General features: G+C 45.4%; 1 protein-coding gene across 1 annotated transcript in view; it reads left to right on the top strand.

The window, feature by feature from the left end:
- The window catches only part of arhgap15 (Rho GTPase activating protein 15), a 50,674-nt gene extending 35,728 nt beyond the window's left edge, over positions 1–14,946 (top strand). The window contains exons 12-13 of the mRNA XM_084179889.1: positions 5,315–5,420; positions 14,101–14,946. Of these exons, the coding sequence (XP_084036015.1) occupies positions 5,315–5,420; positions 14,101–14,284 (290 nt within the window). The 3' untranslated portion in view covers positions 14,285–14,946. The remainder of the gene's footprint in view (positions 1–5,314; positions 5,421–14,100) is intronic.
- The last annotated feature ends 2,927 nt before the right edge of the window (positions 14,947–17,873 follow it).

Below are 17,873 nucleotides of genomic sequence, written 5' to 3' on the forward strand. Positions count from 1 at the left end.
CTTACAAGTACTACAACATGATGGTTAGTGTAGCATTGGATGTAGTCCAGTCCATTCACATCATATGAAAGGATTTTCTCAGCCACGGATAATGGAGAGAGACATGATATTGTTATCTCCTAAATATCCTAAACACAATGCAAACACTTATCATATCTTCAGTCCTACACCTCCCTTCCTTTCTTTCCCCGGTCTCCTGTTTCATTTGTTTTCTCTCTACTTTTGTATGAACAGATGCCCCCTTCTGTCCCTTCCCTTCTCTCCCTCTCGCCTCTCTCCCTCTCAGCCCCGTAGGTTTGATTAGTTGTTCAGTCTGAGGTCCTCAGGTGGGGCCCATGCAGGCCCTGTCTCACTGTCTCCCTTCCAAGTGAGCTGTTCATTCTTGGAAGGCTGAGAGGAGCAGCTGTGTTTGCAGGCCGTGATCCTGGCACCAACTTACCACGTTCTATTATTCATGTGGGCCTCAGTATCAGAGAGGGGTATCTGGAATCTCCAGCCACCTGTCTCGCAGACAAACACTCCTTTTTGTTTCGCAAGCAAATCAATGCAAACACTGATGAATTGAGTTTGATCTTGTTAAAGCACTGTTTCTATAGTTTTGTAGAGGATGGTGGCGGCACTGATAGTGTTGCCGTAAAAGTGTAAATGTTTCGGTCGGGTCTTGGGTTGAGACATTTTTACACTGGTTACAATAACTAAGATGTTACATGTTCATGGCTCAGTGGATGCTCTTTGTATACATGCATGCATGTGTTTAACTGTTGATATTTACAAAGATTTGAACTCTCTTAACATAAGTGATTTTATTCATGACTGTAAGTCGCTTTGGATAAAAGCGTCTGCTAAATGGCATATTATTATTATTCCATTTTTTGGCTCCCAGAACTTCAGATTGGCCAGCATCCTTAAAATTCTTCTTCTGTAAATTCTAAAATACTAACCCAAGTTGTTGGGTCCTTGTCTATGCCCTCAGTAACCATGGAAATGGAGTCGTGTGTTAGTAACTGGGCCACCCAGGCGAGGAGAGAAGTCTAAATACTGCTCCCTCCGCATCTCCACCAAGCCAGGGACTTTCACATCATTAACTAGCTAGCACAGTTTTATACATGGCTCTTATTTATTCACCATACTGACACAGAAACAGAAACACAGCGGAAAGACATTACTGCAGAGAGAATCGAGGGAATCTATTGTGTCTCAGTTGGGGTTGGTTGATTCACCCACTTAAGCAATAACTTTACCAATGTGCATTCAGTATTTATGATAATACTGTAGATTAGGGAAGACAAAATGCATGTACATGACAAATGTTAGAGAGAATCACATTTCTCTATAGTGTTTGGTATCTGTTTGAAATACATTTGTAAATAGTTATCATGGTGATATCCTACATTCTACAGGAAGGGCTAGACTACAATTGGGTCAGCTCATCAGATGCATATTTTCTTGGAAAATGGTAAAGTCCAGTGCTAGCTCCAGGTCATCTTGGGTTACACACCACTTCTCAAGCTTCAAAGAGACACATCATTTACATATGAATAATTGCACATATTTATGATCTGGCCTAGTTTAGCTGATAATCACCATTACGGTAGGAAAGAATAGCATTCTATAGTCTACCTCAAATGCAAAGCGCACATCACAGAAAGGCAGAGAGCCCAGAGCCCTACAAGTCCTGTAGCATACAAAGGAGGTGTTTTTATTAGTTTGACATTGTTTGGTTTGTTTCTATTTCTGACTTATTGAGTGCATACAGAGCACTCATCATAATCACGGATGGATTATTAACTTACGATCTGTGTTCATAATGAGGATTAATTGTGTTTGTGTATTTTCTGTAATGGGGAATGTGGTGCAAAGTACTCCCATGAATATGCAATTAAAGATTGAACAAATTAGAAAAAACTATCTAGAAATTCTGCATTTCTGTACTATTGTGCTGAGACCTCTTAAGTTGGTAATGTTTCAGTTTGAGAATAATAATTCTTCATAATTAAGTTTTACCTTTGATCAAGATACTTGAAGATACTACCTTTTTATGAAATGGGGGCATTCAATGGTACTTATTAGTTCATTTATTTTTATAACACTCTAAAACTCCACCTCATTTGCATGTGAAGTAAGCTGGCCATGCAAATCGTTTGAAATGCAAAAATATCTAGTTTCTATATTTCATCAAGGAGCTTTTCATGTTTAATATATTACAGACACCATCCTCTAAGACTTTGTTATTCATTAACCAAAAGCACACAATTGGGATCCATTTAAAATCTTAATCACAACCTGCAGGATTATTTGCTTTCTGCTAATATTTGCCTTGACGGGGCTTTAGTGAGCCATGCAGTACACTAAGCCTGGAGATGAGGTTGTACAGCTAGATTTCCTGAAACAAAATACATTTCCCCGTTTGTAATGGGATTATATCCACAGCGGTTTAGATGCTGAATGTGTATCTAGTCACTGTGTCACCGATTGAAACACTTATCAAAAATCAAAAAGAGAAGAAAAACTTGCGGCTATTGTACAGTAATTGGTTCTCACAGAAATCTCTATGAATATACAGCTATTGACATTCTCAAATTTCGAACATTGGGTTTTAAGATTTACATTGCGTATGTTTAATAATTAAGAAAGTAACTTTGCAAAAATGTCTACAATTCCATAAATCTTATTGTCCCAACTTGATACCTTAAAACAAAACAAATCAAATGTTATTTGTCACATACACAGTTTACAGCAGGTATAAAAGGTGCAGTGAAATGCTTACAGGCTTACAAGGTTTTAAAAAGTTTGTAGGCATTTCTTTGCCATTTACCTTCTTGTTCCAATCCATACAGATCAGCAATTCTTAAATATTTGTTCGGGATCAAAGGACTATTCCATGGTTACACCCCTTACACAGTATTGATTTTCATTGGCACAGGCGTGTTTGTTTGTTGTTGTATACAGACCTGGATGGGGAGTTGTAATGGTCTGTTGTCATAGCAGCTCATAAATCACTCAATCCCCTCTAGGTGGCCGAAAGCTGCCTAATGCTGCAGCCGGGGACTAAAGTTGACATGACTAATGTTCGTTTAGTCTTCTGTGGGGTACGCTCTCTCCCTTGAGATGTTTCCCATTATCGAGAGGCTTTACTCCTGTCCGAGCCAGATTCATAACAATATTGAATTTGCAAAAAAAGGAAATTGGGTCTTCCAGGAAATGGTACCACACTTAATGTCCTATGCTTGCTATGGTTCCCAAAAGTCAGCTCAGTCAATTAAATAATCACAACTTAATTTATAAGAAGGCTGAAAATTATCTTCCAGTTTAGAGTACTTGTGTGAAGAGCAGTATTACACGTATTCTTCTGGCTCCCTTGCTCATCCAGTGCCATATTATATGACCCTGTGTGACTTTATGGGTCAGGTTGTATGTTTCAGTGTGTGGTACATTGGAGTGAATCAGCAAATGTAGATGCTATAATCATAACAGGGAATTTCAGCCTGCTTTAAATTAATGACACTGTCCTCGCCATCTGTCCACAATGGTGAGCTGAGGGGCATCTCCAATATGTCAGCCACCAACGGCAAAGTAATGAATGAATCATGTCCTTTGTGCCAGTAATGTAGACTAGATTAAATATTTTAGGGTGAGGCCTACTATTGATTAGTTGTGTAGCAGCAGGTGCCTCTTATAAACAGTTCTGCATTGTACTTAACAGATATATTGCCTGATCTATTTCAGAGTGGGTCATCTCTAGTCAATTCTGATAATCTCAGTGATAACTTCCAGTCATAGTTGATACTGAGGACAAAAACTAAACAGGAAAACTCTGTTCAGAGTGACAGCCTGTCCGCCAGGCAGGGCAGGGAAAGCTGCCACACATTCCATCCTGCCGGGCCGGCACAGAGCAGAGCGTGGCTCAGGCTAGGCTCACCTAGAGCAGAAGGTCAGGGGCCCTACTCTCTCTCCCAGAACGGGTTTGTCCATCTGTGCCCAACTGGCAGGGTTGGCACCCAACGTGGGCATCTGCCACCTGTGCCTGTGCCAGCTCGGTGTACATGCTGACATCTGCTCTGGCCGTGCTCAAGGGGAGCCTCCACGGTACGACAGACAGGGGGCCAAACATTGTCCTCGCCTCGCTCTGCGGCACTGTCTGCTAACAACCTGGGGTAATGAGAACAGGCAGAGCTGAGGAGACTCCATTAGGCCATTAGTGTTAACCTAACCTGTGGGTTCCTCTGGAGGTCAGAGAAACATGCTGAGCAGTGAGCACGGGGAGGATAGAGCAAGCATGAGGTTATTGTCACCTTTTAGCAGGATGTCGATATAAATAAACAGGTAGCAGGTTTCAACAGATGGATGGGAGGTGTTGAATGGCTGTAGTGCCACAGTGGGTGGGACAGTTTTTGGACTATAGATGTGTTACTGAGTGTTGCAGTTTCTTGTCATATTTATCAGGGATTGAGGACTGGATTTGTCTTGTTTTATAACAAAAACTATTTTACAAGTACTTTTCACTCTCTCCCTCTTTAGCAAATACAGCAACACAAACATACACATTCACACATGTTTCCCCAACTGTTCCTAAATGGAGTAGCATTACAGAAAGCAAACATCTGTTCAGATTAATAACACGCAAAGTTGTTTTGGGGTGGAATTCGTGGTGGAAAAGGAGCTTGATCCCTGGGCTGGTTGTATTGGCGTCCCCGCCTGGCCTGGCCCCTGAGGACTAAATCATCGAGGATTTTCTCCCTGGGATTATCTAACTGATCTGACCATAGTGTTAGGTTTCTATTTGGTTTGATTACAATCAAATAAAGTCTCACCAGTCCCATTGAAACACATGCACAGTGTTTGAGTGAATTCATTGGTGTATTCCTCTTACCTACCATAGAACAGTGTACTGCAGGCATGCACTATCGGGAGAGGAGGTCCGGTCTTAAGAGTGTTACCCATCAGCTATCACAACATGATGGATGCTACCAATTTCTAAGGGTCATAGGTCAGACACAATGTTGCCAAACAGTTTACCATCTATATAAGGCTTGTGCATTAGGGGTAAGGGCCCATCTGACTCCCCATTGGAGACTAGGACGTTCCCTTGGGATGGCTAATTGGTCAGCCATTAAGTGTTGTGTTACAGTAACAGAAAGGCTCTAATGGTTTCCAGTAATAACAATAATGATCATCCATTAAAAAAAGTATAAGTAAAGTCTCACTAACTCTTGAATTGAATATGAATAATCAGACAAACATCTACATTTGGATAATCAATCTTTATAGTGTTGTCACTCTTAACGATATTCCTCCAAATCTTCCTTCTGAACAGAGAAGAAGGATGGCAAGCAGAAGGTGCAGGTGATGAAGAAGCTGGTACTTCAGCTCCCTAAACCCAACCAGGACACCATGAGAGTACTCTTCAGACACCTGCAGAAGTAAGTTCACAGCCTGTTAATGTCATTGGAGCACAGCCAGAACATGTTGTATTCAATGTCCAGAATTCGAATGCATTGTAGAATGCAGTAGGTAAATGCTACAGTACTACAGTAGTAGTACTACTAACTCAGAAATAGTATTTTTTTCTATTAGCCCAGTGTTTTTAAAAAGCAGATTGACAACAGAGGGTCAAACGTACAGTAAAGGGTGACGGAGAGGTCACACTAAAACATCAAGCTCTGTAGAAACTTAAGTTTGAACCTCCTATCCCCCTTCCCCCCACCCGAACGTGGCATCCCGGCCCCATGTGTACAGGACACGGGGAAATGACCTCAGTGCTGCCTGCGTGTGCAAGTTGCCTGGCCCCGGTCCACTCTGACTGTCCTGGCCAGGCTAAAGGGGCCATATGGCTAAACCCATGTCCCAGGAGAGGTGTTCTATCCCATCTTACCCTTCTCCATATTTACCACCCCACACAGGAGGCCAAATGACTCATTTTAGATTGATGAGCCCCTCCCTAACTGGAACATACCCCTTGGCTGCAGCAGAGGACGAGTGTGTGTTTGTCTGTTTGCTTTCGAATGCCAGGTCCCTCAATAAGTCCAACCCCCCCATTCATATCCCGATGCAGAATCGCCTGCAGAGATCACCCCAAAACATCTCTATCTCTTTATCTCTCTCTCTCTCTCCCTCTTCTCACTCTCCTCTCCCTCTTCCTATCTCGCTCTCCCTCTCTCTCTTTCAGCAATGACACACCTAGTTCAAAGAATGATTTCAGCTGCATTTCTATCCTATTTCTCAGTCCTTCTCAGCTCTTCTTTGCAGCTCCTATATGCAGCTTTGCATAATAGAATGTTGAATAATATCCTCATAACAACTGTCAATGGACTGAGTGAAGTAATGTTACTGACGCATTGTTTTGCTCACACGGTTTCATTGCGAGGGGATTGTGGGGACAGGGTAAATCCCAGGCAGTGCCTCCAAGTCTGCCCCCACCACAAAATGACTTCTCCCTGCCCTCTCACCATGCAAATAATCAAGCCAGAACGTCTCATGTGAAAGAATGGCAGAAGAACGGGCCCCTAGGGACCAGATCCAGGACTTTGGCTGCCACACCCTTACCTACTGATGTGGTTTAGCTCTAATTCACTTATTTCTTTCTCTCCCTCTTTCTCGCTCTCTGTCTCGCGCCATACCGCGTTCACTTCCAGTCCCACCCTTTATTTCTCATAGGCTAGATGCGTTTGCCTAATCTAAATTTCACACCAGACCACAGTAAATTGGGATCATGTGTGATTTATTTATTTATTATTTGCATTTTTTTCCCCGAAGAGCTGAGCAGCATTGGAGGGCGCACAGGCACAGTGTATAGAACATTCTCTCTGAGATTGCCAGAGGAGAAAAAGAGGGGGAACACTGAGAAATTATTCTAAAGACAATTAGAGGAAAATAATGAGTGTACGAAGTTAACGCTGAAAAACGCTTATCCGTGGTGCATGTTGCCTTATCGAGGATATCAAATGAGATTACAAAAAGGCACTGTGGAGACGGAGTGTGTGAATGTGTGTCCCTGCCTCCTATATTAAACAACTTTTATTCCAGAAGGAAGAGTGGTTTATGATCCCAGGCTTCACTAAGCGGTTTTATTTCAGTCCTGGCTGGGTTGGCTGTGCCTTCAGTAATGTAGGAGTCTATGAAGTTTTCTGACTGCTTTGTTGTGGCTTCATTCTCTGCCTGTGTGGAACCAGTGTTCCTTTTTCCCTCAATCCATAGGGTCTGGCTTCAATATCGAGCTGTGTACTTGCATTGTGATGATGTGGTCAAGGAAACCAGATTCTCTGAAGTGTACCTTCACTTAACCATTCTATTTATTCTCCTTTTTGTAAGTGTTTTTGTCACTGCTGTTCATGGTACCATTTACCACAAGGGCTTAAAAAAAAATCCATGGGCTTTAAATTCCTGCTGACCTTACTACAGAGTGGAAATAAAACCTCTATAGGCGTGGTAGGTAGCCACAGCCAAGGCTAGGAGATGAATCAAAATCAACGGGTGCTGCTGAACCAGAATGGATGACATAGGTCTGTCTAGGACAGCTCTTATTATTGGCTCTCAACTGCCATGATCCAATGCAGTGTTGTTTAGCCATAGTGCACCAAGAAGATGCTCTCTGCTTGGAAACTTTTCAACACTTCAACTCAAATGTTTGGTCCAATGGGGTATTTTTAGTTCAGATCAAATGGGGCGCTGTCTGTTCACTTTACGAGACTGACACTTATAGTTTCAACCTCCGAGCCTTAGACCACCCCCCATCCCCTCTCCTCCTCACCCCACCTCCTCCGGCTTCCTGGCCCTCCCTCCCTCCCTCCCTCCCTCCCTCCCTCCCGCCCGCTCCTCCTCACCCCACCTCCTCTGGCTCCCTGGCCCTCCCTCCCTCCCTCCCTCCCTCCCTCCCTCCCTCCCTCCCTCTCCTCCTCACCCCACCTCCTCCGGCTCCCTGGCCCTCCCTCCCTCTCCTCCTCACCCCACCTCCTCCGGCTCCCTGGCCCTCCCTCCCTCCCTCTCCTCCTCACCCCACCTCCTCCGGCTCCCTGGCCCTCCCTCCCTCTCCTCCTCACCCCACCTCCTCCGGCTCCCTGGCCCTCCCTCCCTCCCTCCCTCTCCCTCCCTCCCTCTCCCTCCCTCTCCCTCCCTCCTCACCCCATCTCCTCTGGCTCCCTGGTCCTCCCTCCCTCTCCTCCTCACCCCACCTCCTCCGGCTCCCTGGCCCTCCCTCCCTCTCCTCCTCACCCCACCTCCTCCGGCTCCCTGGCCCTCTCTCCCTCCCTCCCTCCCTCTCCCTCCCTCCTTCTCCCTCCCTCCCTCCTTCTCCCTCCCTCCTCACCCCATCTCCTCTGGCTCCCTGGCCCTCCCTCCCTCCCTCCCTCTCCTCCTCACCCCACCTCCCTCTCCTCCTCACCCCACCTCCTCCGGCTCCCTGGCCCTCCCTCTCTCTCCTCCCTCTCCTCCTCACCCCACCTCCCTCTCCTCCTCACCCCACCTCCTCCGGCTCCCTGGCCCTCCCTTCCTCCCTCCCTCCCTCTCCTCCTCACCCCACCTCCCTCTCCTCACCTCCCTCTCCTCCTCACCCCACCTCCTCCGGCTCCCTAGCCCTCCCTCCCTCTCCTCCGGCTCCCTAGCCCTCCCTCCCTCTCCTCCTCACCCCACCTCCCTCTCCTCCTCACCCCACCTCCCTCTCCTCCTCACCCCACCTCCTCCGGCTCCCTGGCCCTCCCTCTCTCTCCTCCTCACCCCACCTCCTCCGGCTCCCTGGCCCTCCCTCCCTCCCTCTCCTCCTCACCCCACCTCCCTCTCCTCCTCACCCCACCTCCTCAGGCTCCCTGGCCCTTCCTCCCTCCCTCTTCCTCCCTCCCTCTCCCTCCCTCCTCACCCCATCTCCTCTGGCTCCCTGGTCCTCCCTCCCTCTCCTCCTCACCCCACCTCCCTCTCCTCCCTCTCCTCCTCACCCCACCTCCTCCGGCTCCCTGGCCCTCCCTCTCTCTCCTCCTCACCCCACCTCCTCCGGCTCCCTGGCCCTCCCTCCCTCTCCTCCTCACCCCACCTCCCTCTCCTCCTCACCCCACCTCCTCCGGCTCCCTGGCCCTCCCTCCCTCTCCTCCTCACCCCACCTCCCTCTCCTCCTCACCCCACCTCCTCAGGCTCCCTGGCCCTTCCTCCCTCCCTCTTCCTCCCTCCCTCTCCCTCCCTCCTCACCCCACCTCCTCCGGCTCCCTGGCCCTCCCTCCCTCTCCTCCCTCTCCTCCTCACCCCACCTCCCTCTCCTCCTCACCCCACCTCCTCCGGCTCCCTGGCCCTCCCTCTCTCTCCTCCTCACCCCACCTCCTCCGGCTCCCTGGCCCTCCCTCCCTCTCCTCCTCACCCCACCTCCCTCTCCTCCTCACCCCACCTCCTCGGCTCCCTGGCCCTTCCTCCCTCCCTCTCCCTCCCTCCCTCTCCCTCCCTCCCTCTCCCTCCCTCCTCACCCCATCTCCTCTGGCTCCCTGGTCCTCCCTCCCTCTCCTCCTCACCCCACCTCCCTCTCCTCCTCACACCACCTCCTCCGGCTCCCTGGCCCTCCCTCCCTCTCCTCCTCACCCCACTTCCTCCGGCTCCCTGGCCCTCCCTCCCTCTCCTCCTCACCCCACCTCCTCAGGCTCCCTGGCCCTTCCTCCCTCTCTTCCCATCCCCACCTCAATGTATTATCTGTCCCATGATCCTGAAGGAGTCAGTGATCCTGACCCAATTAGGAGGAGCCTTCCAGGCGAGGAGGAGGGAAGGCGGGGAGGAGGAGGTGGTGGAGAAGAAGGAGGGGACCCAATCATGGTCCAGCTCCCATTTCCTGTCATGCCCCGCCTGGAGAAACTAGATGCTAATTAATTACCATTGGCATCTTGGGCCGTGCACGTCAGCTCATGTAGGAGACATCAATGATTCGTCAGATCAAATCATGAGTCCCCTCTGGTCACCTCTCTGGGTAGGGTAGGATGGACATTGCTGATATGAGCTGTGCATGCCACCACGGCTTTTTGGAAACACTATGCCAGGGCGTTGGTAACTAGTCATTGCATGCACGTTTGGGTGTGCAGTATTTGAAGTGTGATTTCGTTTTCTGTAGGTATAGCTAGTGGTAGAGGTAGTAGCAGTTGTCGTTTGTAGTCAGAGGAAGAGGAGATGAGGAGTAGCTAGTGTCAGCATATTAACACTGTTATACCAGTCTCCATTGTGCAGAGGCAGAATGATCCTGAGAACTTAGTAAGGTGATATATTCCTTCTGTGAATATACAGTGGAATTACTTTAATAATTAATAATAATAATATACAGTGGAATTACTTTAATAATTGAGTTGCCTTATTTGAGATCATTAGTGAACCATTAGGCATGGTAATCCAGACCCTTAGATCATCTCAGTGTTCTAATTAAGTTAAAACGCTGATGGTCAGACAGGCAGAGAACAGTGATGCACTGTACACAGGCACAGGGCTGAGGTTAATTGCAGACATAAATAGGAAATTATAGCGTGTACACATTTTAATCAGGTTTCACTCTAAGACACACTCCAAAACACTTAGTCACATGGACATCAATGCATGCAAACACAGAGTAGCTCAACCTACAGTAATGTGAAATGCATGGATAGACTGTATTTACCAGGTGAATAAAACTATATTTACAAGGTCAAATGAAATAAAAAGCACGTGCACATCATATTGTCCACCTCAAGTACAGGCTTTCAGTAAACTCTGTTTTTCCCAATCATCCCCTAAATTATATATTTTACCAGACTCTTACAGCACATGCATGCGGTGACAGTAAATCTCTAATTCTGCTTTGCTAGCACCGATAAATAGGTGGCAGTGAATTTAACTTCCTGCAATTACACTCCCACCTGTGAACGTAAGTGCTCTAGTATGGAATCAATTATGGCACTTTTTTCACAATATAGTTCCTTCCAAGACATCAGTGTTCTTTGCCTTACTAGCATTATGGCACAGGGAGACACTGTTCAGTACTTGCTACATTGGTTTTGCAAAAGCTACCACTATTGCATTATTACTATACATAAACTACCACAGTACATTGATACAGATTCGCTCTGACACGTAGCATGATAGCATATTTTATGGAAAATATAATTTATTGGCTTAAAGTGAGATGAGGATAATTATTCATAACGATTATGTCAGGTTGGATCATCATCATGCCTTTCTTTTAGTAATGAGCTTGAGAAATATGCATGGCATGTACAAGCCGGGTCGATATTATAATGACATATGGCAGAGCAAGATGTTGACCATCCCACATGATTAACGATTTAGAGGCATATTTCCATTGGTGAGAGATACAGCCTGATCGTGACCTTTCCAGAAACATTTTTTATTGACATATACTGTAACACTGAAATCAGCTGTTTAGACAGACTATCCCTAATGTGAATGTCAGTCCGTCTTAAATGTCTATCCTGATTGCGCTCTTGCATACCTGTACAGTCGTGGTCAAAAGTTTTGAGAATGACACAAATATTAATTTTCACAAAGTCTGCTGCCTCAGTTTTTATGATGGCAATTTGCATATACTCCAGAATGTTATGAAGAGTGATCAGATTAATTGCAAAGTCCCTCTTTGCCATGAAAATGAACTTAATCCCCCAAAAACATTTCCACTGCATTTCAGCCCTGCCACAAAAGGACCAGCTGACATCATGTCAGTGATTCTCTCGTTAACACAGGTGAGAGTGTTGACGAGGACAAGGCTGGAGATCACTCTGTCATGCTGATTGAGTTAGAATAACAGACTGGAGGGTGGTGCTTGAAATCATTGTTCTTCCTCTGTTAACCATGGTTAGCTGCAAGGAAACACATGCTGTCATCATTGCTTTGCACAAAAAGGGCTTCACAGGCAAGGATATTGCTGCTAGTACACCAGTGCAGAGCTTGCTCAGGAATGGCAGCAGGCAGGTGTGAGTGCATCTGCACGCACAGTGAGGCGAAGACTTTTGGAGGATGGCCTGCTGTCAAGAAGGGCAGCGAGGAAGCCACTTCTCTCCAGGAAAAACATCAGGGACAAACTGATATTCTGCAAAAGGTACAGGGATTGGACTGCTGAGGACTTGGGTAAAGTTATTTTCTCTGATGAATCCCCTTTCCGATTGTTTGGAGCATCCGGAAAAAAGCTTGTCTAGAGAAGACAAGGTGAGCGCTACCATCAGTCCTGTGTCATGCCAACAGTAAAGCATCCTGAGACCATTCATGTGTGGGGTTGCTTCTCAGCCAAGGGAGTGGGCTCACTCATCATTTTGCCTAAGAATACAGCCATGAATAAAGAATGGTACCAACACATCCTCAGAGAGCAACTTCTCCCAACCATCCAAGAACAGTTTAGTGACGAACAATGCCTTTTCCAGCATGAGCACCTTGCCATAAGGCAAAAGTGATAACTAAGTGGCTCGGGGAACAAAACATCGAAATTTTGGGTCCATGGCTAGGAAACTCCCCAGACCTTAATCACATTGAGAACTTGTGGTCAATCCTCAAGAGGTGGGTGGACAAACAAAAACCCACAAATTCTGACAAGAATGGGCTGCCATCAGTCAGGATGTGGCCCAGAAGTTAATTGACAGCATGCCAGGGCTGATTGCAGAGGTCTTGAAAAAGAAGGGTCAACACTGCAAATATTGATTCTTTGCATAAACTTAATGTAATTGTCAATAAAAGCTTTTGACACTTATGGAATGCTTGTAATTATACTTCAGTATACCATAGTAACATCTGACAAAAATATCTAAAAACACTGAAGCAGCAAACTTTGTGAAGACCAATACTTTACAACAGCTAGATTGACTGAACTATTATGGTAGTTGTCACAAAGAATCCTAACTCCATACAACTGGGAAAAAGGTCAGAGGATTCTAGTGTGTGTTTTCTTACAATACATGTGCACTACATCTAGGCAATGACAGTGTGAGGCTGGACAATATACAGACTGCTTTTTGTTTTATGACATGTAAGCCATAGATAACATCACTTAGGGCTTTCCAAAAGACCAGCTTCAGACGCCGCAGCGCTGCAGTGCCTAGGCCTGGCACCCTGACAATACCTTTTGGATGCAATTATCTGCTGAGAGGCCCTGTGTGGATCCGTTTTGGGCACGGAGGGACCCCATCCCACCTCAGAACGCTCCGTCAAGAGCCCACTGACAGCTTGGAAATGCGCCCCACGCCACAGCCCTTCCATCCTGTTCCAGGCCTCACTCCATAACGTGCCCGGATGCCTGTGGGCGGCAGCCTCCTCCACGGAGGGAGTAGAGACTGGAGCGGAGTGGGTCCCCCTGCCTGGGCCTTTGTCGCACAGCCAAGCCTCAGCTCAGGAAGAATACTTCTCTAAAAGCCTCCCTGTATCACGTTCTCTGTGCTTTCCCCCAGAAAGTACAACCACTGAGTCCTCATACACCCTGCGTAGCGTACTGCTCATGTGAAGAGAATGGAATATATTTCTAATGGATTATGACAAAGGAAGAAGGCGAGGCAATCTGTACAGTGAAACAAAAGCAGGTCACTGCAGATCGTACAGTAGAGAATATAATCTCATTGCGGCATAGAATCCTACAGCATGTCTGTAATATACAAGAGTTGCATGTGCTTCTTAATTTCCTGCCCCTGTTTTATCCAGTCCCCAAGCCTTCTCCAGACCTCCTCTCTGCCCTGAAACTCCATCCAGATTTATTTTGTAACTTTCCCTATTCAGATACAGTAGAGTCAATAGATGTTCCGCAGTTGACTGCCGGTGCTGAATGTGTGGCATGAAGTGAGCGGTTTAGTTGTGGCTGAACCTGGATCTTTGAGTACACAAAGCTGCGTGCACAAATGATATACTGAGTTACCAATACTGAAATAAGATATGTTTTCAACAGGGGCCATTCAAGGGTAAAAATCGGCCTTGCTAACAAATCTACTGAATGTGTGCAGAAAGTATCCACCATTTTCCAGTGGCAATGAGATGTCTCTTTTTGTGATGATCATTGATGTTGACTTGAAAAACCTTGTTTCGTGACTTTTTATTCATTTATATCCATTGTTTCAAGCTCAACCATCTAAATCCAAGCTCTCTCTTATTTTCCCAGATAATTTAACCCTTATCTCTCTGCAGGATTCTGACGTGTTCGCGGAAGAACCTGATGTCGACCCAAGGCATCAGCATCGTGTTTGGTCCGACACTCATGTGGCCTGAGCTGGACTGTGGGAACATGGCGGTCAACATGGTATATCAGAACCAGATAGTGGAGTTCATCCTCATTGAGAGCCAAGAGATCTTCGGCCTGGAGAAGAAGTGATAAGGGCATTTTATCTACAGCAATGGATGGATTCATGAACAGACAAGAGGACTTATTGTGCCTAAAGCTTGGAGCTAGTTACATTTACATTTTAGTCATTTAGCAGACGCTCTTATCCAGAGCGACTTACAGGAGCAATTAGGGTTAAGTGCCTTGCTCAAGGGCACATCGACAGATTTTTCACCTAGTCGGCTCGGGGATTAGAACCAGCGACCTTTCGGTTACTGGCACAACGCTCTTAACCACTAAGCTACCTGCTTAAAAAGGGGATAGCGTTTATATTTTACTATTTTGTTATTGTATTTGTTAGTTACACTTTTTGAACCCAGCACCCAAACTGTGATTTCTGAATTGTACTATAGTGAATGCATACTAGTAAATAGCTTATTTTGTGGTCTGGCTCTTCCATTGCCTTATACTGCATAGCTACAGTATCATGAAAGAAGAATGGACAAAAGTAATGATGCTATGTTATCTGTGTGTACGTGTGCCTGTGTGATGCATTCAAATCTGTCTTTATTCAAGTCTGTGAATGAGCATCATCCTGAACACCAACTCCAAACAGAGTATGCAGCCGACTGTGAGTATCCGTTACCATTTTCTATGCAAATGGGGCCTGTCTCAGACACACTTGGAAATTAAAAAGAATCCTTTGAATATGAGCACTGAGTTTGGTTGTATCATATGCATTGTATGAAACCACAAGTACATTGGAAAAAGTCTCCCTTTCTCCTCCAATTGCAAATGTCTGTTTTAGGGGTTAGACAAACACAAAGATGGAACATGCATACTGAGTGATCAGAGTAGCTTACACACACGCAGTAACACAGAGAGAGAGAGAGAGAGAGAGAGACAACCCGGATGAGATGATTACTTTTAATTATTTTCTCTGAAGAATGACCACTCATCGAAATATACCTTATAGAGCTGTTCCTGAAATAAAACAGTCAATCACAGTGTAAATGAATGGGAGGGCGAGCAGAGCAGAGAGGAGCAGCCACAGCCTTTGTAGTCTAATAGTGATCACAGGACTCATATCATACGTCTGTCAGCTCCTATTACACAGCCCTGATCCTCAAAGCACGACCGCAATTAAAACAGGCTCCCTAATCTAAACGTTTGTAATGCCAGTTAAATGTGTCACTTTTAAAGTTGCCATCATGTCCAATACTGTACACGTCACTTTCTGTACAGCACTGTAAGAAGTTACAGGGATCTAAAACACCTGAGAGATTCATGACAAGAGAATCACAACAGATTATTTGTGGGTGTATTGACCTCTATCATGGATATTGTGCACATCGATCCTTCTGCAAGTCCTGTTTGATATCATGGATATTGTCCACATCGATTCTTCTGCAAGTCCTGTTAGGTTAATGTATATCAATCTGTTTCAGATCATTTAATTCAATAGTGAATCTACTTCCTGAATGTTTGATGAGGATCGAGTAAAAGCTTTAATCTAGGATAAGACTTTGTTTAGGCTTTTTGACCGATCCAAAGCTGGTCAGCAGCGCCACTTCTTCATTGTTCTACGTCAGACCAGAGGGAGGGTGGGGTGAAAGCAGCGCCCTCTGCTGGTCACTAGAGGCCAGGGCAGTGTCACTCAGACAAGGTGTTCTCCATCACTATCAGATCACAGCTGCTCCACTCCTACTTATATGCCTATAGACCACATGAAACACACTCCCTGTCTGCTCTAAGCATTTGATCTTTGGGAGCAAAGCTTTGTTGTGTTGTGTGCTATTTTTGTCTTTTCGGATGGAGCAGGAGTCACTTGTCTTTTAAGATACAGCAGGAGTCGCAGGTTTACCAACACTGCAGACTTGCCCTCAAGGAAAATAGTTTGTCTTCGTTGTGGATGCAGAAACCCCAAGAAAGCAATAGACTGTGTACACACATTTTTGTCAATGAGGTCATCCATTTTACGATGTCTAAATATCAGTATGATGACAACTCTGCAATACTGCACCAATAACAACAGCTCCTGTCCAGGTGTTCTAAATCAATATCATTATACCAGAAGGACTAATGGATCTATGTCATTTGGGATGGTCCAGACACACCCTCAAGCACCAACCACTTACAGCATCTGTAGCATATAGTATCATAGACTACTAGTCCAAAGAGCTTCCACTCTGAAGCTGCCACTTTAAAGCCACTTTGAAAGTCAAAGTATGTCAAAAGAACCTGTATCAAATAATTCATTAGTCTTACTCCCAGTAGGTTTAGAGTCGTTTGAAAGGTAATAAGGTACCATTTCCCAACTGCTTTCATACTCCCCAACAGCACTATAGAGCTGGGTGGAAGATATGTTGTGGATATACTAATAAGTTCCCTGTAGAGCTTATTTGAGGAAGACCATGTAGAGATAAGGCTGCAGCCACAGGAGCCCTGTCTATTATGACAAATACACATAAAATCAAAATGTTCCAAGTTAAATCAAGATCACTGCATCTTCTGGTAGGCTACCAACCAACTATTGTATTTGTTGAGGAGAAACGTGATGTGTAAATACTGTCAGAATGCGTTTCTCAGTCAGCATATCTCCATATGGATTGAGTGTACAAATAATCCACAGAGATACAATTGTAGCTGTGTGGTACTGTACAACAGCATTCACATCAGTTTCAAATCAGCATACTGCTTTCATACTCCCTAACAGAAGTTTCTGTTTATACACTTTTTAAAAGCCAATGCAAAGACTCTGCCATTATGGAATTTGCTATTTTTTCTACAGAGCTCAGCAGAGATAAGAGAAAGTCTAATTATGGGAAAGCCATTTTTCTGCATTTCATTATTCTCTAAATCAGATGTCTCATGCCTTGGCAGAGAACTGGGAGAGCGATGGGAGAGTGACATACTTAAACTAGCTTTGTGGTTGTGTTTCACTAAATCTCCACGGGAATAAAAGACAGAACGAGCTCCAGCTTTGGGTGACCTCCCTCCTGGCACGCAGAGACACGTTCGAAGACCAAACGAGCCCGGCAGGCCACCAATGCTTTCAGTGCCACATTTCACTCTCTACACAACTTTTGACAAAAAACATGAATGCGGTCTTGGATCCAAGAAACCAAGTTTTTGCTGCATGGGAATGTTTCATCCATTTGCTTGTTTTGTTAAAAGTGGTTGTCAAAGTGTTGGACGGAGAGTAGGAAGGATATGCTTAAAGTAATTGAGAACATAAATATATAATGTAAATAGGTCAGTATAAATAATAGGAGCAGGGTTAACTGCAGAGTGGTCTGAGAATAAGGGAGCGGTTACAGAAGAATGACAATGCTGCCATATGACACTGCTTTCAGCTTGGGACCCCTCTGTCCGATCCATAACCAAGATGTGAGTCAGAGTAGGCTACAGTACAGGGGGAATGTGGCCGGTTTGTTTTCCTTCTCCCAGCCAAGCCTCTCTGTGTGTGGTGATTTCATATAATAACTGTCGACCACTCTGTTTTGGAATAGCCCCCCTCTTTGTTCCTTTTTGGAAGAGCTTCATGGCAACGGACGTCTGCCTTCTTTAGTAAAAAATAAAAAATCCTCCTTTAAAAGAAGAAATGGAGGCATAACAATATAGTGTCCCTGTGAAACGC

Source organism: Coregonus lavaretus (genome assembly GCF_964263955.1).
Source record: "Coregonus lavaretus genome assembly, chromosome: 16".
Taxonomy (NCBI): Eukaryota; Metazoa; Chordata; class Actinopteri; order Salmoniformes; family Salmonidae; genus Coregonus; species Coregonus lavaretus.